The sequence below is a fragment of the Emydura macquarii genome, unplaced genomic scaffold (assembly GCF_026122565.2).
Source record: "Emydura macquarii macquarii isolate MOO-44397 ecotype Brisbane River unplaced genomic scaffold, CSIRO-AGI_Emac_v2 contig_1477, whole genome shotgun sequence".
Classification (NCBI taxonomy): domain Eukaryota; kingdom Metazoa; phylum Chordata; order Testudines; family Chelidae; genus Emydura; species Emydura macquarii.
In genome coordinates this window covers 5,271,837-5,294,526 of record NW_027131614.1, presented here as the reverse complement: position 1 = coordinate 5,294,526, position 22,690 = coordinate 5,271,837, and the positions used below count along the sequence as shown (strand labels likewise).

At 39.8% G+C, this 22,690-nt stretch overlaps 1 protein-coding gene across 1 annotated transcript in view; it reads left to right on the top strand.

The window, feature by feature from the left end:
• STMN2 (stathmin 2) overlaps positions 1-19,224 on the top strand; it is a 60,765-nt gene extending 41,541 nt beyond the window's left edge. The window contains exons 4-5 of the mRNA XM_067553579.1: positions 13,669-13,860; positions 17,878-19,224. Of these exons, the coding sequence (XP_067409680.1) occupies positions 13,669-13,860; positions 17,878-17,937 (252 nt within the window). The 3' untranslated portion in view covers positions 17,938-19,224. The remainder of the gene's footprint in view (positions 1-13,668; positions 13,861-17,877) is intronic.
• The last annotated feature ends 3,466 nt before the right edge of the window (positions 19,225-22,690 follow it).

The following is a 22,690-nucleotide window of genomic DNA, read 5'->3' as shown; positions in this document are numbered from 1 at the left end:
AGATCCACAGATCTCCTTTTCTACCCATGCTCTACAGTTGTCAGGCATAATCATTCTAGATCATGTCCTTCTGGCACAGCTTTAAATAAAATCAAGTACAACTAATCGATTGCCTTTTAAAAAAATCATGAATTGATTTCACACCATTGTGTTAATTTGGTTAGTGTTCATTAATACAGTCTCAAATTCATGTGAAAAAGCCTACAGCATGCATACATTTCCTTAGTTATGCTCTTGGTTCCCTAGATTTTTGATTATCACTCCTTTTATTGCTTTATACTCATTCCTTTATCATTTTCATTCCTTTCTTCCTCATCTCCTGTGACAATCACTACTCCCTAGCTGTTTGAGGAATTTCTTCAAAATAATGCATCTCAAAGTCAGACCTACTTTGGATAGTAATATGCAGACTCCTCCTTACTGCATGCCATTATTATCCCATTATTTTAATGGTGTACATATGCTGTGTTTTCCTCCTCTAGCAGGTAATCAGAAAGATCACATCATCCTTTCCAATTAAGAAATGAGAGTTCATTATCACTGTAAGAAACAAAGTTTATTTCTTAACAGTATGGGAAACTCAACCAGATTTCTAACAAGCAATAACTAATACCCATTGTTGGCCTTGGAATATGTAGCTATCAGACCAGATTTCTACGCTTGAAAAGCCCCAGGTTGAATTATACATTGTGATCATCACTAATCAGCATGAAAATTAGACTCTAAAGGGATATCTACTAGTCTTTGGATTAGAGTAGAGAAATCATATGTAATTAAATCCTCTTAATGGCTTTGTATTTGGATGACATTTAATTGCACTAGTCCCTAATGCATAACACCAGAGTGAATGCAGAATAATGGTCATATTTTCTAACATTCACGCTGTCAATTAAAGCCAATGTGTCTTTTTAATACCATTATTATTAATGCTGAAGGATAAGCTCCCACCCAGGCATCACAGCATGGGCATTGTCTACCCTGTTGTGGGGAGCAGTCAATTTTCCTAGATTTGCCTCTCTATCTGCTAACACCAGTGCAGTACTCACCATCTGGCTGTGGGATTGGAGCATGCTGCCTCCTTCATTAGCAAAGGGTATTTGATTTTCCTCTTCTCTAGCAGTATCACTAAAGACAAAGGCCCCTGTTTTCCACTCAACTGCTTACTATAAAGACAAGCAAAGCCTCAGTAGATGTGCTGCAGAGGACACAAACCCCCAGGGAGGAGGAAAATAGAGCCTGGAGACTATTGCTCTCCTTCTGTGCAAGAGCTAATGGAAGCTCCTCCACCTCTCACATGCATAGTTTGGGGAATTCGGGGTGATTGGCCAAATGAAATGGGAAATAAAAGCAAGGTAGCAGCCCACTCTATGCAGCATGTTTCCTTGCCAAAGCTGGAGATTTTATTGTGAATTTCCCCTTGGGAATTATTTTTTTCTCCTTGTAGCAGCCTTAACTTTCAAACCACGACTTCTACCCTTTTAGGAGGAGTTGCAAAGGTTAGTGTCACCCATCTGAATAGGGCTTATTAGCAGTAGGGCCGCACAGCCGACAATGCTGTCCTGGGGGAAGGAGACTGGGAAGCAGCGCGGAGAGGCAGGCATCCCAATCAGAAATGTCAAACAGTGAGGAGGTGGGGAGTGTGACAGAGACCAGGATTCTGCATTCTGTTTTCTCCTCATGTCTAGGAGGCCATGCCCCTGCCCTTCAGACAGCCACTAACCCCTCACCCTGAGAGGATAGTGAATTCTCTTAAATGTTTTTTAGCTTTGAAGCTGCATACACTTTGCATTGGTGTGGTCCCGTCCAGATGTTTTTGCATGCAATGGCATAGGAGATAAATGCCAGAAGCCACCTGTCACAAACAGTAATACTAAACAAAAGCCAATGGCTGGAAGCTGAAGCTACACAAACTGAAACTAGAAATAAAGGGCAATTTTTTAACAATGAAGGTAATTAATAGTTGGAACAACTTACCTAGAGGTTTGGTGGATTTTCTGTCACTTCAAGTCTTCAAATCAAGGTAGGATGTGGTTGGAATTATTATTAATTTAATAATACAGGGTATCATCAGACTCTAATTCAACCTCAAATTCCTTTATTAAATCCAAAGGCCAAATGTTATTTATACAATTGATCTAAACATGCTTAAAAAGCCTAAATAATAACAATGTGTTACACCCACACAGTAACAAACATTCATAAACATTTGATCTGAATATTCACAGAAGGGCTAGACCAAGGGGTGCTTAAACTCATGTGGCTGGCCCCAGCTGGCCAGGCAAGTACTAGTAATGAACCTTGAAGAACTCATCATTTTTTACTCTTTAACAAACAAATGATGGCCCTAGAGCTTAGGACCTGTTCTGGGCAGTTTGAGACTGACCCCTTTCCTGCCTTGAGTACACAAGATTTTATGACTGGGCCTCTTTCTCCAAGATAACACTGCTGTGTCAAAGTTTACTACCAGTTCACCACAGAGCAACTTTTAAACATATTTTGACCATCTTCTATAATTTAGGTCCAGTTTTGCCAATTAAGCCACATTCCAAGCTTCACATTCTCCCCAAAACATGTCTTGTTAGATGCCATGTGCCTTCCAACTTTTGAATCTATTATTTTCAAGGCCATGTTACATATTTTTCCTCTATTTTCAAAGTCTTTTCATGGGTTCTATGACTACTTTATTTTACTTAAATGACAAAACACATATATTTTCCTTCATTCCTACAGACGTCTTGCTAAAATATACACTATAGCTCAACCACAAGTTACCACAGAGGTTCCCAAACTGTGGGACCATCAGCAGACGGCATTACAGCAATCTCTATTGTGAGAGGACACCATCTTGCTCCACACTTGTATGGTGTGTGCGAGGTCACAATGCATGGAGGATGTGACTGTGCTCTACAAAATGGCATCCTCTGCACAGCGTGACCTCTCATGCACTGTACATATGAGGCCACACTGTGCAGAGAATGCCATTTTGTAGAGCAAAATGGTGTCCCTCCATGCAGCATGACCTCACAAATACGGTGCATGCACGGCCATGCCGTTGTAGAGGGTGATATTTTGCACTTCCAAATGGCATCCTCCATGCTGTCTGAGGTCCTGGCAGAAAATATTTAATTAAAATGGAGTTGTGCCAGCAAAGAGTTTGGGAACTGTGAGTTATGGTCTTGATAAAGCAATCACGGGTGAAGTTCAGTACTCTGTGTTATTGAGGAGCTCAGACTAGTTGATCATAATGGTCCCTTCTAGCTTTAAAATCTAGGAATGAATGAATCCAAAAGCAGAAGTCCCAAGGTTATTCCTGAACTCAGGTCTCCAGCTACCATCTTATTGTGACTGGAACAACATGAAGTCTCACAGGATGAATATTAAATTGCTTCCCACGGGATTCATGCTAAAAAGTTTATTTAAAAAATAATTTGTGAATAAACAAATGCAGAAGGGGGCCTCGCTGATGAATGTGTGTGAAATAAGGCTTTGCTTTTTCAGTTAAACAATTCTGATGCCAAGATCTTGGAAAAGAATGAAAAATTAAAGATTTGCACAACATCCACAAAGAGAGAGAATGATAAAATACCAAGACAGCTTAGCTAGTTAATTGGGTGTGCAACATTGGGGCCTGAAACACTCCCTTTCCCAGACAGCTGCAAGGAGTGAGAGGTTAGATTTGTTTTCCACTTTCCCATTTCTCTTCCTACTGACCTTTTAAAAAATTTGTGAGTGAACAGAGGACATATAAACGGCCTCAGCGTTTGCCACCTCTCTCCACCACCTAGCTAGCATTCCTTTCTATTTTGCTTTCTTTTGTTTAATAATCTTTAATGTCCTTTGGCTGCTCCGCATGACAGCTGTGTTTGTTTGCAGACAGAATGCGAAATGAAGGGCAGGACTTTTACAGAATGAGCTCTGCAGTGGATTGAAATGAGTAACAGAGCTCCCACTAATGGTGCTTTTATATAAATTACAGCATATTCTGGTGCACTGTTCTCCTCATCTGTTGTTAATAAAATCAATTGAAAATAACTCCGTGTGTGCTCACACAGCAGTTTCTCACAAAGAAAGCATAAGGAATACGGAAGTTAAAGGCCTGCCATTAGAAGAGGTATGTTATTTACAGGGTGGAGAATAGGCACTAGATATAAAGGTCTGACAGTCGTCAGTCTGGGTTAACTCTGGAAGATGGTGGAGCTGGAAAGCTGGTTAAAGCCATGTTTCTTTTTGCTATATTTCATGTATCATTATTTCATTGCACTCTTGTTTGCACGCTCTAGGCCTGATCCCAAGCCCACTAGAAGAATCAGGCCCTAAAGCCATATTTTGCATCAAAACTCACAAATACTGTGTGGTGCAGTCAGAATTGGGATGTCGTTCTTTACTATCCCCCATTCCCATCACAACCAAACACCGACACCTTGGCTTGTAAAAGGAGTCACACAACAAGGAGGAAAATAGGAGCCTTAAAATGGAATTTCTATTGCAAGAGTTGTGGAAAGTGGTTGATTTTTTCAAAATAGCAATACATTTAACATGGGTCCTTCATTCAGAATATGGTTACATGGTCATATGAGACCAGAGGCAGGCTATCCATCTATTACATCTATACTATTTTGATGACAATGCTGACAGCGCTGTCCTATACACTCCTAAACATTGTGTATCCTGGAAAGACAAACACATTTTTCTGCACACACACAAAAATCCAAACTGAGGAGAAAGTGAAAAAATCCTCTCCTCACGTCTCAAAAGGAAACAACTAATCCCAAGCACAATTGTGTTTTATAGCATTTGAATATATCCATCTCCATGGCTCCTTATGACATTTCTTTTCATATTATAATTGCCCCACCCAAAGGGCTTATGCAATGTCATTCTGCCAAGGAAAGAGTTGTCACTGAATGAGGAAACTACTCTAGGACTTCATCCTGCCATGGGATGCATGCGGATGAATCCTTATGCAGGACAAAGTTCCACTGACTGCTGTAAGAGTTAAAAAAATAAAACCAATATTTAATTGCATACGAAAATCTGTGTTCATTAAGGGTGGGAACTATACACCCAATTCCTATACATTTCTAGTGAAAATTGGACATCTAAAACCCTTAGACCAGTGGTTCTCAACTTTTCCAGACTACTGTCCCCCTTTCAGGAGTCTGATTTGTCTTGTGTGCCCCCAGGTTTCACCTTACTTAAAACCTACTTGCTTACACAATCAGCCATACAAATACACAAGTGTCACAGCACACTATTACTGAAAAATTGCTTACTTTCTCATTTTTACCATATAATTATAAAATAAATCAACTGAAATATAAATATTGTACTTACATTTCAGTGTATAGTATATAGAGCAGTGTAAACAAGCTATTGTCTGTATGAAATTTTAGTTTGTACTGACTTTGCTAGTGCTTTTTATGTAGCCTGTTATAAAATTAGGCAAATATCTAGCTGAGTTGATGTACCCCATGGGAGACCTCTGTGTTCCCCCAGGCGTAGCGTACCCCTGGCTGAGCACTATTGCCTTAGACAGCTTTGAAAATCTCAGCCTCAAAATATATTGAATTCCTTCTTCCAAGTGTGACATTTCTCTTTTGACTTAGCTTTAAATTTAAAAGCTATTTACCATTTATTTAGGGTGCCAGGAATATCCCTAATTTTCTTCAGTAACATGGTATGAAAGAAGTACGCTAAGTCAACATATTATGGCAAAATATTTTTCCTGTAAAGCACATCAAATGAAAAAGTAGCTATCTGGATCCAGTTAAGTACAAAATTATTCCCACCAATGTTCTAAAATAGGAGTTATCAACACGAAATGTTAGGGACTCAGATATAGTAATGTTCATGGTTAGATGTATATTTTCTGTGCCTGTCCCGAAAAACAATTAACTCAAATACCACACAGTCAAATAGCCAGTTACACAGAAGCAAGTAGAAAACTGACAGTTTCAAAACTCAGGTATACTAGAAAGTCTATTCTCATTCCCACACGTGTCTATAACTTCCATTAACACTCAATGTTAATGGAAGTTATGTGCATTTTGTCTAGTCCCTCGCTAACTGATGAAGAGGAGACAGTTGTTGAATTGCTAATTTTACATTAATACACTACTGACATCAAATGTTCGGACCCGATTCAGGCACTTTATTATACCAGTTGTAATTGGAGGCAGCCATTCAGTGGATGGCATTTAATTATCAGTATAAATCAGAATTGAAGTAATTAGACATTCAGAAAGATGCATTAAATACTGAAAACAGAATATTATGGCTCAAGAACTTAGTAAATGAGTTATAGAGCCTATGTTGGTTCAAATCCAGCTCCATTCATCAATGACTAAATGCTGTTAGCATCTGACAGCTGGTTGAGGGCCTCCATGAAATGTGTTGGGGGCCTCAAACAAGTTCCCAAAAAACAGATGTCTCCCTTGTAAAAACTACTTGCTGTCAACACTAATTGTTCTGCCCCCACGACTCTCTTTTGGTAGAGAGGAAAGGATTGAGTGGGCGTGGAGACTGACCCACGCTCTCAGTGCTATGAGGGTATGTCTACACTGACGGTGGCAAAGTTGCTGCCATCAGATCGACCTATCTGGATCAACTGAGCGGTCAGCGAAGACCCGCTCAGTCGATCCAGAAGTCAACGCAGTAAAACCACCCCCTCAAGTGGCGTAGTGCTGCATCGACGGGACCACGGTTCCCATTGGCGCAGTGCAGTGAAGACGCCACGCAGAAGGGAAGCACAGCAGTCGACGCAAGCTACTCTGCGTAGCTTGTGTAACTCCCGTCGACTGCCACCGAATCGCCCGGTAAGTGTAGACTAAGACAGGGCTAAGACACAAGGGAGAGAGCAGGAGTCTGCTGGTGCACAACGATGCTTTTGGAGGATGATTTGTAGAACCAAACCCAAAGTCCCCATCTTTCTGTCCCCTTTTATAGGGGTAAGCTCTTATGCCATTCTATAGGTTCTACTTCGTCATGCTGCATCTGCATCCAGGTGTGATTATTAATCGCCCATGTTTTGCAAGCATGACTACTGTTATTTTTCATAGTTCATCTTGTTTTCATCTTTCAAGGTGGATCCCAGGGTCATGGCGGTGGGCAGTCTTCGGCCATCTGGGTGGTAAAAGTTATCATCTTCACTCTCTTCAACATCCGAGGCTGGCGCCTTTTCCCGTCACTCTCCAGTCTCACATACACACATCACTCATTCATCTATTCACATTTTAATCTCTTAACATTTACTTAAAACTTGTAACTGGAAGACACAAATGTCCTTCAGAAACAATAACATTTCTTTTTATCTAAAACATTCACTATTATTACAAAACGTCCTCGTTTAACATTGAATCTTTCTGTTTCAGAACATTTGCTGATGTTACTTTAAGCCGTGATCTTAAAACATGTGTAATTCAATAATAGCAACAGTTTCACAGAATGATCTTTGGTAACTCTACAAACAGGATAATCAATTACCAGATATTAGTTTTGTACAAACAGATGGTGGTTTCAAACAAACTTATCAATAGTGAACAGATCACCCTACATACCCAAAATGCAAAGCCTCACAGAAACTTCTGTGGTGGTTTGTCATGTACCAAAAGAATAAGGGTATTTCACATAGAATCAATAGAAAAGAAGCAAGATCTGGGCCTACACTGGTGGGTTTGGAGAACTTTGCATTGCCATTATTAATGCAGTGTGATTGGTTCCAAATAAAGAACACCTGTCTTCTGGATGGTAAATCCAGTTCCTTTCACAAACACTCACTCGTACAAATCTAAAGGTGAAAAAAGCAGGACTTCTATTATTCTTTTTCCAAATAGCTAAAAAAAAACCAAAAGAACAAGCCTCATTCTGAGTCAGTCCAATACAGATGTTCACAATTTACAGGGCCAGATTTTCAACTCATGGCCTCTGTTTGTGACTGTGCAGCCTTGTGAACACAATTATATGCATGTATTCACTTAATGTTATAGTTAGCTCGCTATAGACCCTACATTCACAAAGGCCATGAGCACACAAAAGCTGAATGCAAATGTCTTTCACACATATAAATTATATTATTTGTGTATATAAAAACTGTTTGTGAAGCTGCATGTGATCAAATGGTGGTCTCAATAAGACACCTTTGAAAGTTTGACTTGTGATGAGACACCTTTGAAAATTTTTCCATACTTCAAAACCATGACACGGTTTAGCACTGCTGGCTCAACAGAGGATACAGATTAGAAAACAGAGATGCCAGACAGGGTATGTGCTTGTGGGATAGGCACTGGACTGAGCCTTAGGAAACCAAAGGAGAAAACTAGCCCACTTAAGTCACTGGGAATTTTGTCTTTGACTTCAACAGAGCCAGGATTTCATCCCTGGATCCTGCTGCTAGCTCTGCCACTGATTTCTTGTGTGACCAAGTCACTTCACTGCAGTGCACTTGTTTCCCCTCCCACTTTTTGTCCATTTTGTCTACGTAGATTATACTTTCTTCAGGACAGGGTCCGTCTCTCCCTGTGTATTTATACAGTGCCTAGTACAATGAGGTCTCAGGCACAGCTGGGACATCAAGACACTACTGTAATAACATCATAATTCATAATAATAATTCATAATGTGTCCCATGTGAGGGATAAGATGTACTGGCAAAGATCTATGAAGCATGGGGTAGAAGTCTAGTTCTACCCCATTCCCTCACTTTGATGCACAACAGCAAGAAAATAACTAAATTAATTTCCCCTGAATATGCCTTTGCTTGATCGCAACATTGTTTTTCTATACTCAGTTGGTCTTTACTTCAGCATTCACACTGCAGGAGGAGACCTTTATGCTGTCTTAACATTCTATTCGATTAACATTCTCTCATAAATATACAGTACCCTGAGATACACCAAAGTTAATGCAATTCCTGCTGAATGTGTTAATTAAAAAAAAAAAATCCAGCAACTGGATTAATTTTGCAGCATCAAAGTGAACCTCTCATAATTGGAACTCGCCCCCTATATAGCCTTAAAACTAATACTGCCAGGGGAATGCATTCAAGTGAAAATTTCAACTTTAAAGCAAATTATTCTTCTAATTCACTTCCTGCTATTAGAGTAATCCTTCTTTTGTCTTTCTACAGAACTGATTTAATATATTTTTGGATGTACTTGTCAAGGGAAAGTAGATAAATCTGAGAAAATAGAAAATCCTTCTATATACACTCACACACAACAGAGCCCAATTTTCAACTCGGGTGTTTTAAAAAGACACACCTCTATAGCCGGCATTTACAAGATCCACAGACACTGACATTTAAAATGGGCATTTAGTTGATTACATGTCCACTTAAGCATCCTAATGTGGGATTTGGAGCTCTTGTTAAAGCACCCTTTGAAAACTGGGATTGCAGTTGCTTTTTTACAACAGCCACTAAAAAAAATGAAGGTCATAAACAACCTTGTTGCATTGGTCTCTTTTTCAGCATACTTGAATATCGGCATGCGTTGAAGGATCTGTGTCTCGGGTGCCTTACAACACTTATAAACAGATTTTGTAAGGCAAAATAATGTTGCAAGTCAAAAAAGCTAACAATGTTAGGAACCATTAGGAAAGGGATAGATAATAACATAGAAAATATCATAATGCCACTATTTAAATCCATGGTATGCCCACACCTTTAATACTGAGTGCAGCTCTGGTCGCCCGAGCTCCAAAAAGATATGTCAGAATTGGAAAAAGTACAGAGAAGGGCAACAGAAATGATTAGGTATATGGAACAGCTTCCATATGAGGAGAAATTAAAAAGGTTGGGACTATTCATCTTGGAAAAGAAACAACTGAGGTGAGTTATGAGAGAAGTCTATAAAAACATGAATGCTGTGGAGAGAAAAGTGTTATTTACCCTTTCACATAACACAAGAACCAAGGGTCATCCAATTAAATTAAAGGGCACCAGTTTTAAAACAAACATAAGGAAATATTTCTTCACATGTCTCACAGTCCACCTATGGAATGCATTGCCAGGGGATATTGTGAAGGCCAAAAGTATAACTGGGTTCAGAACAGAATTACATAAGTTTATGGAGGATAGGTCCATTCATAGCTATTAGCCAAGATGATCAGGGATGCTCTAGGTGTCCCTACACCTCTCACTGCCAGATGCTGGGACTGGATGAAAGGGGATGGATCACTTGATTATTGTCCTGTTCTGTTCACTCTCTCTGAAGCATCTGGCACCAGCCACTGTTGGAAGATAAGATACTGGGCTAAATGGACCATTGGTCTGACCCAGCATGGCCATTTTTATGTTCTTATGGTAGTTATAAGTGTGCAAGAAAATTGTTTGTGCTCTGTGAAATGTGGTGTCTGGAAGTTAATAACCTGATCATTGAAAACACATAGGACGAGACAAATGGTGTAGCCTATAAACTTTCTGATTCTGTTGGAATTGTGTGTGTGTTACTTTTGGAGCCCCAGCACAGCAACAGAATTCCAACAGAAGTTAATAAAGAGCTAGCTTGCTAATCAGAGTCATGTCAATAATCAGGGGTTACTCTTTAGCTCCTACAACATGTGCAGTAGACTTTGATCAGACATGGTGGCAATGTTCTTTTGCCAACTGTTTGTGGCACCGATATCATTCCACCATTCCAGTGTGAAAAACAAATTGGCTTCAATCCAAGTCTTGCTTAGTTAGACTATGATAGTGATCTGAACATTGAAGGCCAGATTCACAGCTTCTGTAAAATTGAAGTCAACGGAGAAATTTACACTAACTGAGGCACTGTCCCTGGTTCTTTTCCATTAATTTTGCATTTGCCACTCCTTGTAGCTAGACTTGTGCTCAGCTCACAATGGAAATCTTCCTTTCAAATTCCTGTTAATAAGTGGTTGCTAAACCCTGGAGTATTTATGGAAGAATTTATAAACATACCCAGGCCATTTATATTGAGAGATCACAACTCTTCATAATGTACAATATACGGAAAATACCAAGACTAACAAATGATCAATACAAAGTCCTATTCAGTTTTTAGTCAGGCAAACTCCTATTGGTGCCAATGTGGTGTCTCACTTTCTAGAATTCTGTATACTTTGACAGGGAATTCAAAATCATTACTGTAAAATTCAATATGTTCTTGTGTTCTTAAAATTATGTTCTTAAAATGTAAGGGATTTGAATTCCTGACAACACAGCTTGAGAAATGGGTAACATTTTCAAAAGCACCTAAGTGGCTGAGATGCCTAAGTATCATTGAAAGACAATGGGACTTATTTTGAAATTTTTACCCAGAATCACACTGCAAAAGCTAATTTTCAAATACATCTTCTAAATGAGCCCTGTGTATCTCAGAATATCTGCTGTTTTATTTCAGTGGACCTGTTTCATTGAATTAATAGATAATAGGGCACATTTAGCTATAAACACTTGCATGGTTTTAATCCTCTTGAAGCTGCTGTTGCTCAAATTACTAACTCTTCAACTACAACAGCATCACCTTTGTGTTAGGGGAGATTACTGTTTAATACTATAGTCATTTTTCTATGGGAACAGTAATCAGAAATCACTTTTTATACAAAATAGAGGTTCTTGTCCTTTAAGCTAAGGGGTGTTCAAAATTCTTCATAATGTGGACAAAAAGTTTTAATGGAGACACTATCTCACAAATTATCTTCACTCCTGGTCATGACTGTGTGGATCACCTCCCCTCCTGTTTGTGATTCCTTAGCCCACTTTCTGCTTCATCTGTAATTCCACATGTCTGTGGCTTCTACAATGGTTGTTTACATGGACATTAATATTTGGAAAAGATTAAATATGATGTTAGCTTTCAGCATCTGATTTAGCAGGTGGAAATGAGAAGTATTGGCTATGTATCCAGTGAACTCACCATGTACCACCAGTGAGTGCTCTGAGGACCATGGTTTGAGCACCTCTGCTTTATACACTTCCACGAAACCATGCCAGAGATGGAAGAATATACACCACACATGGCAGAAGTTCATCAGTGTCGGTTTCCTCTTTCATCTGAAACAGGTCATTTAGTCCCTTTCCAAAGCTGAACATTTCTTATCTCAGGGCATCACTGCAGGTTGTGAAGAGCCACTCATAGGAGTTCTGCTGCACTTTTTGGAATCTGTTCTATTTCTCTTCTCAGCAATCTTTGTGTTGTGCATAGTTCATCTCTGTTGTCAGAATTTTCTTTTTAATCTTATTACTCTTTATCTCATGTGAGAGAATTTCAATGCTTTCCCTTCACTTAAGTGACTACAAGGAGGTTTAAAAAAACTAGCATCATTATTGCAATTTGTAATTATTGATGAAATCCCTCAATTTAGCCCCTAAAAATGGGGGCTATAATATGTTGGTATAATTTTGATTATTGTGTTTCGTGTGCAGGTGCTGGGTGGTGTTGGTGACCTGTGATATACTAGAAGTCAGACTAGATGATCTGGTGGTCTGTTCTGGCCTTAAACTCTATGATTCTCATGTATTTTCTAGAAAACAGTGGCCACATCCCATTGTAACCTTTACTGAAACCTGCACATATCAGGCCCTACCACATTTCATTCCTTTCCTTCATTCTTCCATCTTTCTCTCTCTGATTCATTTTATACAACAGCCTACAGTGTTGCTCAGCATTCCCCTTAAATATGTTTTTTTGGATTTGAGATGCTCCTAGAATAATTTCAACATTGCAGCCTCGTTGGCTTGCATCAGAAGATCAGTGGTTTCATTTTATTTTAAGCAAACTTCAATGTAATAAACGTAATTCTAAACTAAAAGCAAAGCTTGTGTTTCTGGGAATTGAGTTCATAAACAAGTGTAATAGCATACAGTGTGCAGACTGCATGCATTTAAGATCCTCTGTAGATTGCATGGTCTTTGCAGAATTTAAGCTTTCAATTTTAAAAAAAAAATCTTTTTAGGTCTTTTATTTGGAAAAATAACCTTCCTTCTGTAAATCAATGGACGTACAGAAACAAAATGGAGTCAGATCAGGTCTGAACTTCCTACATTCATCTTAAGGGAATGTTAACTTATATATATACATATATAAACATTTAAGTACACACTTCTAAAGATAGCTTGAGCAAAACAAAAAATTCATAGCTTTTGTTTCTGAAGCCTAATTATAAAACAGTACGTATTTTTAGACTGAAATCCCATAAAATTTTGAAATAAAATGTTCATGCATAAAAATTGCATCTCTTAGCACTGAAATATTTAAGACAGGGTCACATGGTGACTTTATTAATCCAGAATTCTCACATACTCTCTTTCAGATGTTTCCTTATTTGAATTCCTCACATATGTTCAGTGGCTTCATACCTCAGTTATTGAAATGGGTCTTGCTTATAACAGATGTGGGGGAAAACACAGTTTTTCCAGAATGTTCCTCAAAGCTATTGCCACTATCAATAAATATATTTGTTATTTCTTACCCTTTATATATATATATATATATATTTTTTTTTTTTTAATTAACTTAGTTTTACCAAGCATTTCAAGAAAAAAAAAAAAAAAAAAACAGCAGATCTCATAAAACTCCAAGCTCAGTGCACTCATCCTTTCTAATGAATGATGTCATTGTTAGTATAATCTATTTACTCAGACTGCCTTATCCACTCTTCTGACATTCTCTGGAGTATTGCCTCAGCTGGATGTGTCTTTTTTCCCAGTCCCAGGAGGCCCAGGTGCTGAAACATCTGGCAGAAAAGAGAGAACATGAGCGAGAAGTCCTTCAGAAGGCTTTGGAGGAGAACAATAACTTCAGCAAAATGGCAGAGGAAAAGCTGATACTGAAAATGGAACAGATCAAAGAAAACCGTGAAGCTAATTTAGCCGCTCTTATTGAACGTCTTCAAGAAAAGGTAATCATGCCATGATTCCACCCCACAGCCAGCAGCAAGAAAGCTTGTGGTCAACTTTTTCAAAAGTGATTAGTGATTTTGTCTGGTTCCATTTTTTGATCCTTTCATTTGACACACATGAAAGGGGGCTGATCTTCAGAGGATGAGTTCTCAGGGCTTTCTGAAAACCACATCCCATCAAAGTGACAAGCGGAACACTCGACATCACTAGTCACTTTTGAAAAATCTTGGCCTCCTTCTCAAACTATATCAGCTACTGCTCTATTGTACTGAACTCTGATACGCTCTCAGGCCTGTTTACCTGTTCCCTTGTCTGGCTCAGAACTGCATCTTTATCCTTATGGGCAAAGAGTCTATGTTTTTTAAACCAAAAGGCCCCAAATTCAAAGATAGAAAAAAAGCGAAAAAAAGGTTGTTTGGGTTTAATTTCTGGATTCTAAGAGGGATTGATGAACAGTGTGGAATAAATCATTTCTCTTATATTTAACCACATACATCCAGAACAGCCTGTATTGCAATTAATCATTCTCCTAACAGAGAGATTAGATCTATTTTTGGACCCCTTCAATATACAGCCAGAGGGATTCCTTTTGAGGAACACATGAACCACCACGGGCAGAGTATACCATTCCTAATGCAACCCTGCCAGTCAGAAGAGTGAAAGTGCAGGACAACTTACCAGATGTGATAATGTCCTATTAACTTGCTCCACAGAGAATAACTTTTCTCTGTTAGAATGCAATTTAGCTGCTATTTAGAGGTGTCTCATATGTCAGCAGACAAGTATATACACCTCTCAATTGTCCCTGATGAAGAGGGTTGTCCATTTTAAATCTACGTTTTTTTCCATCCTACATTCTCATCTTACACCATCTCACCTTCTTAACTGTAGATAAGTGGCAACAGAAATGTCAAATCATGAAGCAGAGCTGAACAAGCAAGAGAGGGCAGTATTCGGTCCTAAAGAAGGATGTAACAGGCTGTTTCGACCAAGCTCCTAGGAGCCCCAGGATTGTGCATGACCTACTTGACAGTATTGTTTTAAATAAGCTTGCATTCACATATCTCAAAGTCCAGCAACTCAAAGGAAAAGGACAGTTAGCTGTCCTTGAGGTAATGAAAGGAAATAGGGAGGGCAACAGGAAGAGCTGCGTGCTCTAGACTGATGTCACACAATAAGTCCATTTATATCCTCGTCCATCCATCTTAGAAATTAAATGACATCTGCATGAAGTCAAAGGAATGCCTCGGAGCAGAGGCTGTCCTCTCCCCACTGGGGGTGAAGTCCAGATGGGAAATGTGGGTAGACCAAAAATTAAGAACTTTAGGATTAAAGAAACTATACTACGAGCACCAAAAAAAGCCAACCATGATGATATAAAAGGGAACAAAAATAAAATAGTGAGGCCAAAATCTTCAAAACTGGCCTCTAATTGTCTGTGCCCAATTCTGGGGTGCCTTCTTGCAACCAGAGGCCATTTGTGCATGCTGAAGTCAATGGAAATACCAAGTGCTCAGCCTATGGAAATCAGGCCTGCCCTAACCATCTAACATTTGGCACGCATGCCAAGTGAGATCAACACAAGTTTGACATGGGCCTGTTCCAAAGCCCTGGCTCACATCGACTTCAATGGGCTTTGGATCAGTCCCCATAAAAGAACATGACATATAAATCTCACATGGCAAACTCACCGGAGCATCTTCTGTTGCAGTCAGTTGGCCAAGGGTCTTTGTTGCTGTTTGTCATTTTGTGTTTGTCACTGGGTTTTCAGATTATATTCTCAGAGCTAAATACACAAATGAGATCAAAGTCTGATAATTAGTTTGTATTGGAGGACAGCACGAAAAAACATTCCCAAAAATGTGCCAAAGAGCCAGAAACAATACAGCTTTTTAAACACTCCGAATGGAACCTTCCCACATTCATTCCACAGCTATTGCGTCTAAGGACAGGCCCACGTTACGAGGACTATCTGAATTTATAGTGGCGCCAATGAAACTAAAATTACCTTTGTCAACCTTTGCATAACAGCCATTAATGGTTATTAGTCTAACCAGAAATGGTGTGCTTCCCCACAGGGGAGGAAAAAATTAAAAAGAACCCTGCAGTAAGAGGTGGTGACAAAGGGAGGAGAAGTTGGCCAACAATGAATAGGAAGGCCTAATGCTGAAACTTGAAGACAGTTACCATTTTACCTAGAAGTTCTAGGAGAATCTGCAGGGCTGGCCATCTGCTCAATCTCATTTTTGGACTACTCAAATCGCCCCTTCTGGGTGATTTTTTCTTCACCCATTTCGAGGGGCTTTCCCATGCCTGTGTCAACTGTAAAGCCTCTTGGCTGTGAGATGGTGTTTTTTGTGGATTCCTTCACAGTGCTGAGGTATATCTGAATCCCCAGCTCTTCTAGATAGTGAGTTAATTGCCACCCTAACTGCTAGTGTCAGTTGTGAGTTGGGGCTCTCAACTCCCACACCCCCGCAGAACCCTGAGGGTTTTCACACCTGGATACCACCCTGGTGTAATGGTGATCTCTGAAAGTTATAGTAACTAGAGCACCAACTACGGAGGAGATGGCTGGGTGGCTGTCCCCTACAGCAGCATCTTGTTTTATACAAAGATTGAATTCTATGTGTAAAGAAGATATGATATTGTCCCCAGCCACAGGACAGAGAACCATCCTCTGCAAGAAATTCTCCTGTTTAATTTTCTTTAGCTAATGTGCCATCTGATTCATCCAGATGACTGCTTGAATCTGTCAGCAGCTCCTTTGGATAAGACCACAAAAAGCTGTGACCTTCTTTGAGAATACAGTTAGGGTCTCTCCATGGCTTTTGACTGTAAGAGTTGCAAGCTATTTATGGACAGGATTTGTGACTGGTTTCTTGTTTCTGACTAGGATGTCCATGGCTCTCAGAAGCTCATGGCTGCAGTTCTTATTCATGTCCCTTCTGGCTTGTTTTGATTCTTGCCCAGTGTCAACATACAGCATTCTGCCTGCATCCTGTCCAGATGCCTTAGTGGAGGGAAGGAGAGGAGGGACTCGAGTCCTTTTCCTCACACTGCATCTGCATAGGGCAGTCAGAATTAAGCCATATATTAGAATTGTTCCCTTTTTTTTTTCTTTCGAATCTTCCATGAGTTCAGGTCTTGTCAGTTGTTAGTCCTGGTATTTGTTCTGCCAATGATGGTAACCTCACTTGTTTTCTTGTCCACTTCTCCCTCAATCACCTCCATGCTTCCTCATATGCCACCCCCATGCAGTGGAATATCTCCCCATAAATATAAATAAAACTTATCCTCTTTTACATCCCTCCTTAAAAGCTACCTCTGAAGTGAGGCCTATAAATCTCTCTTGCTGGCACTGGGTAGGGTAAATGATGAGCTGCGATTTCTCCTTTTCTGCTCAACTCTGGTCATTTCGTTACTTCAGTCCCCCACTCTTTCCCCATCATATATGTCTAGTTTTCCTCCTGTTGTGTCCTGTCATGTAGAATGTGAACTCTCCAGCTACCTTGATGGAGCCATGATCCTTAACTGCAGCTCCTAGGTACTATTGTAATACAAACAGTAATAATAACCACCTCGCACACACAAAGATATGGTAACTGCAAGCAAGAAGGTAATTGCCTAGAATCAATTCATCTTCGCTGAGATTAAATTTTTGAGCAACATTTTGGAAAACAATGGGAGTTGTGCGATTTAGCACCTAAAGGAATGGGACCCTTTGGGTGAAATTCCCTCCTGGGCAGAGGACCTTCCACAAAGCCTATGTCCCTCTCAAATCCTACTTAAGACATCAAAATAGGGCTTAAGTAGAATTTATGTAGTGAATAGGCCTTGTGCTTGCCTGGTGAATGTTATCCTTCATGAGCAGCACCCTGAAAATATTGTGGTGCTACTGAGGCTATCTATGCACAGGGGAACTGTAGACACAGAACAAGGGGTTGCCATTACAGTCTTCCTGGGCAGGTACAACAAGGAAGAGGTTTGATCTTTCCCTTCTTAATGTTTTCCAGGAAAGGCATGCTGCAGAAGTCCGTAGAAACAAGGAGCTCCAGGTGGAACTGTCTGGCTGAAAAAAAGCCGTGGTGGATGTGGTACATCCCCACCATTAGTAAACTTCCCTGCCTATCTTATTATGGATCATGCGATATCAGTATGGGAAAATGTATGACATGGTTTAAAAATAAATAAATAAAATCAAGAACTCAATTAAAAACAAAAAACAAAAATAAAAATACAGTCTCTTTGCAGAATGATTTGCTTGATGTTTAATAAAACTTGGATCTTATTTTGTAAATACTTACATTTTTGTTAAAAAATACAAGTATTGCATTATGCAAGTTATTTCATAATCTTACATGTCCTGTAACAGGCTTTTGATGTTGTTTATTTCCACTCAGTTGAAGTTGCTAGGTCTGTTCATTTGAAGCAGCCCAGGTCCAATTCCATTCCCTGAAATGTTAATTCCACCCATCCAATGAGGTTGGTTGTAGGTCTACGGTGCTAGAGACCAATCATTGCCAACTAACTTAGAATGCTTCGTAATCAACAAGCTTTGTTAAAACAATAGCTAGATCACAGGTATTGTGACTCCACATGAAGCTGTCCAGATAAAAAGCTCTTAAACATTATGTGTTCATATCTATTTACACCTAGATCTTGTAGCGTACAATGAACCGGAGATTAAATTGTTATTTGCAATGTTTCATTTTGTCTGTGCTCATCAGATCAGAGGCAACAAATATTGCTTTTTTAATAAGAGTTACTGATAAGAAGGCAAGTGACATCAATTTGAGCTGAAGTTACGAAGCTGAATATTATAAACAGCTCGCTACAAAAATCTTAGATGGTGCAAAACAGCCATAAAAACTGCTAATTATCACAAACTTAATTCACCCATTGAAGATTTATTAATGGAGCAATTAATCAACGTCAAGTGGCTTTATCTGTAGATGCCATGATCTAGGATATTCATTTGAAGTTACTATATTACATGTGTAAAAGTACAAGACGCTACAGAATATTTCCACCTGGAAGACGTGAGCTGGTGGTTTTTAAACACTGCTGACTTCCACTCAACATGACCTTTCCTCTTCAGTGTTAGTCATCCTGACCTACTTTAAAGACATCTAGAAAAAAAAAGAGGGCTGATGCAGCAGGAATAATTAGACAGGATGCTTGTGCCAAGTATGGTATCACCAAACATAATATAACCCCTAAAATAGCTGCCATTTTGAAGTTGTCCCTAGCCCCTGGAGGTTGCTGCCTGCATATTTTACTCTTCATTAGTGCTATTTTCCTGTATGTCATTGTGAGCAAGCTGTGATTAATAAAGAATTGGGGTTCTGTGAACTGAAAAAGGGCTTGTCTGTTCTCTTGCTCCATCGTTTCTTGACATGTTCCCCGGTGAGGTTAAAGTCCACTGACATCACAGAATCATGGGCATTAGAAACAGATAAGGCCTATTAATAGGTCAGGGAGCCCATTCCCCTGCCAATATAGGATTAATCCCTACAATATATATTTTTATTGTCGAGATCTAGTGCTTATTATTACATGTCTCCAAGGCTGAGATATAATGCAATGTAGAAGGGTGACTTTACAGAGCACTGAATGTAATAAAAAAAGAAATCACCAGTAAAAGGTCATGTGGAGATTCAGGCTTACCAATACGGTCATGGCCCACAATAGGCACATACCAGGGCCCCAGCACCGGCTGTCTGTTAATATGTTGATATTAGAGTTTAAAGAAAATCACTTCCAGGTTTAAATGAACATGGCAAAATAGCTAGAGATGGCACTAAGCAGCAGGGTTTGGCAGTAGAACTGGATCTAGACTCACACCATGTAGAGTCTCAGGTTTGGTCCAGAACCACCTCTAGAAATCATTATTTTCAAATAATATCTGATTTAACTCCACAAAAGCAAAGTTACTGAGAGACTGTTCCTGAAGAAAGAGGGGCCAAAACCAGAAATATTTATCCTAATTCCCTGAATTTGAGGGATTCCAAGCCCCCAGATCTTAACCAATCCAGAGTTTGGTTTTGCAAAACCAGAATCTACCCAACAGGTTTTTCCAAAACCAAACTGAGGCCATGCAGGGTTCTTGGCTGATTTCTCAGACAGTCAGCAAATGCCCACACAAGCACAAGGCCACAAGCAAAACAGATTGGACAAGACGTGCACCACATAACAAAAGGAGGGATTAAGCCCTCGACAAAAACTCATTTGTTGTCATCTAAATTCCTGTGTGTTTATGGCAGTATTAACAAAAGTGGAAGGGAAAACACTAGGGATTGGTTCAAATAGCAAACTTTGGATCTGGAATTCATACATTCCAAAGCTGGCAGGTGTTTGGACCTGACATTTTGGTTGGAACCATTATAAAAAGGTACATTCATAGATTCCAAGGACAGAAGGGAGCAATGTGATTGTCTAGTCTGATCTCCCGAATAAGACAGGCCATAAGAACTTCCCCTAGAACATATCTTTTAGAAAGACATCCAGGAGCTGTTATACTGGTTTTGTATTTTTAATCTCACCTAAATTCAGGGGGGGGGGGTGGGGGGAGAATTCAGTTCACCAGGTTTAAGCATTTCTCAAGCAAAGGCAACACACTGGCATCTGAGGATCCTTCAAAACCAAATTCCTGCCATATCAATTGACTAATAAGATTTAGCACCATTTTGAGCACCGTTCCTATTACTCAATCACTGTATACTTTCTAGCTTATCCCCATTTATACATTGGTGTAATGGATCTGTAAAATGGGGTTGCAGGTTAAAAATCTTCCTGAGAAGTAATAACACTCAGAACACCATTTTTAAAGCATTTCTATCCCGGCCATTTTAAATATTTGAGCTTTTTGAAATTCAGTGGGATCTGTAGATGCTCTGACACTGCAGCCACTTCCTTAGGTGACTAACCACAGATGTAGGTGCCTACGTTTATTTCCAGACAGATTTGAATATTTTTAGCCTAAGCGCTTAAACTGAACTAACTGAAATTGCAGGTAGATCCTTAAACAGTGCGGTGCATACAGGGACTAATGTAACACCAGGGCAGATGCTTGACTGTCTCAATGAGTGTTGTAACAGCACAACTGCAGAGCAGATATATGCCAAGAACCCACAAGAGGCATTTCTGTACTGTTTTCTTTGCATGTCCACAGCTAGCCCCAGTTTGCAGGTGCACGCATGCCCCTTAAGTTGTTGCTGTGTTTTATGCTAGTTTATCAATTAATTAGGTCAAGGCTGGTAGAAGGACAATGCTTGAGCAACCAGAAATGAAGCTGGTGTTCCAAATCAAGCTTGAACCCTCCCAAACTTCAGTGGTGTTTGGGGATCCAGAATCTGGGGTCAGGCCCATCTCTAGTCCATATCTTAAATCTTTTTCTAACTTTATCATCACATTTAAGGGTGTTTTTTTTTTAAAAAAAATAAATAAATACAAAACTATAACAATACTTTACTTCCATAAGAACTTGTATCCCTTCATTTAATCAAGAATCAAACCAACACACTCACAGCAATACGTGCCAACAATGGCTGCATGGGGTTTTGGTATGACCCAACAGTTACTCCCACCCGCCTACCTCTTACTGATCCTTTTAGAGGGAGAGCCACTGGGATCAACGGTCTCCTGAAGATCTGAAGAGGTGAGCACCCAAAGGAGGTATACTCCCTTCACCCGAAGTCACCTGGAGAAGTTCTTTCCACTTCTAAAGGCTGGGTGGCTAGAAGAGAGAGAATGACTGAAGGGATCTTAACACCAAACTGCCCTTGGTGTGGAATAAAGATTTCCATCTCCTCAGGCTTTCGGGAGGAGGACATGCGGACAGCCCCTGTGCAATCAGACCCCTTCGCTACAAGCTCTTGGGGAGGAAGGAAATGACAATTCCATTCCTCTTCAAGAAAGTGCAGTAAAGTTGGTCTCTATGGGCCCTTTGCCATTGGATAACTCTCAGAATACTGTATACAACAACAAAAAAGAGACAGAGTCTTTCAATGGAGAGGCAAATGTCTGCTTACATTTTAAAACACATCACTCATTCTAACTGTATTTCAGCAATGAGGGAGCAGGGGAAAAGAACTATTTTGTTTAGAAGCAGCAATTCACCCATTCGGAATATGGCCAGGCTAAGAAAGATAGAAATCCTGAAAATCTTGTACATTTGCTCTACTGCCTCAGAAATACTGGTGCAGTGGCGCCATGCAGTGGTCAATTTTAATTCTGTCTGTCTCCACTAGGGACAATCTCCAGAGAGTGCCGTGCAAGATCTTCTTTCAAAGAGTTTTCATTTAATCTTCACTGTGCTTTCACTATTACACATGTAATACATTTGATAGCTGCTCACAAACAGGGAAGAATTGGATGGGGAAGTAGAGGTGGGTGGCAACCTGGGCAGCAGTGATCATGAGGTGGTTGGGTTCAGGATCCTGAGAAAAGGAAGAAAGGAGAACAGCAGGATATGAACTCTGGACTTCAAAAAAGCAGACTGACTCCCTCAGGAAACTGATGGGCAAGATCCCTGGGGAGGTTAATATGAGGGGGAAAAGGAGTCCAAGAGAGTCAACTGTATTTAAAAAAAACCTTATTGAGGGCTCAAGAACAAACTATCCCAATGTGCAGAAAGAATAGCAAATATGGCAGGCGACTGGCTTGTCTTAATAGATAAATCTTCTGTGATCTTAAACACAAAAAGGAAGCTTACAAGACGTGGAAGATGACTGGGAAGGGGTATAAAAATATTGCTCGAGCATGCATGGGTCAAGTCAGGAAGGCCAAAGCACAATTGGAATTGCAGCTAGCAAGGGTCATGAGGGT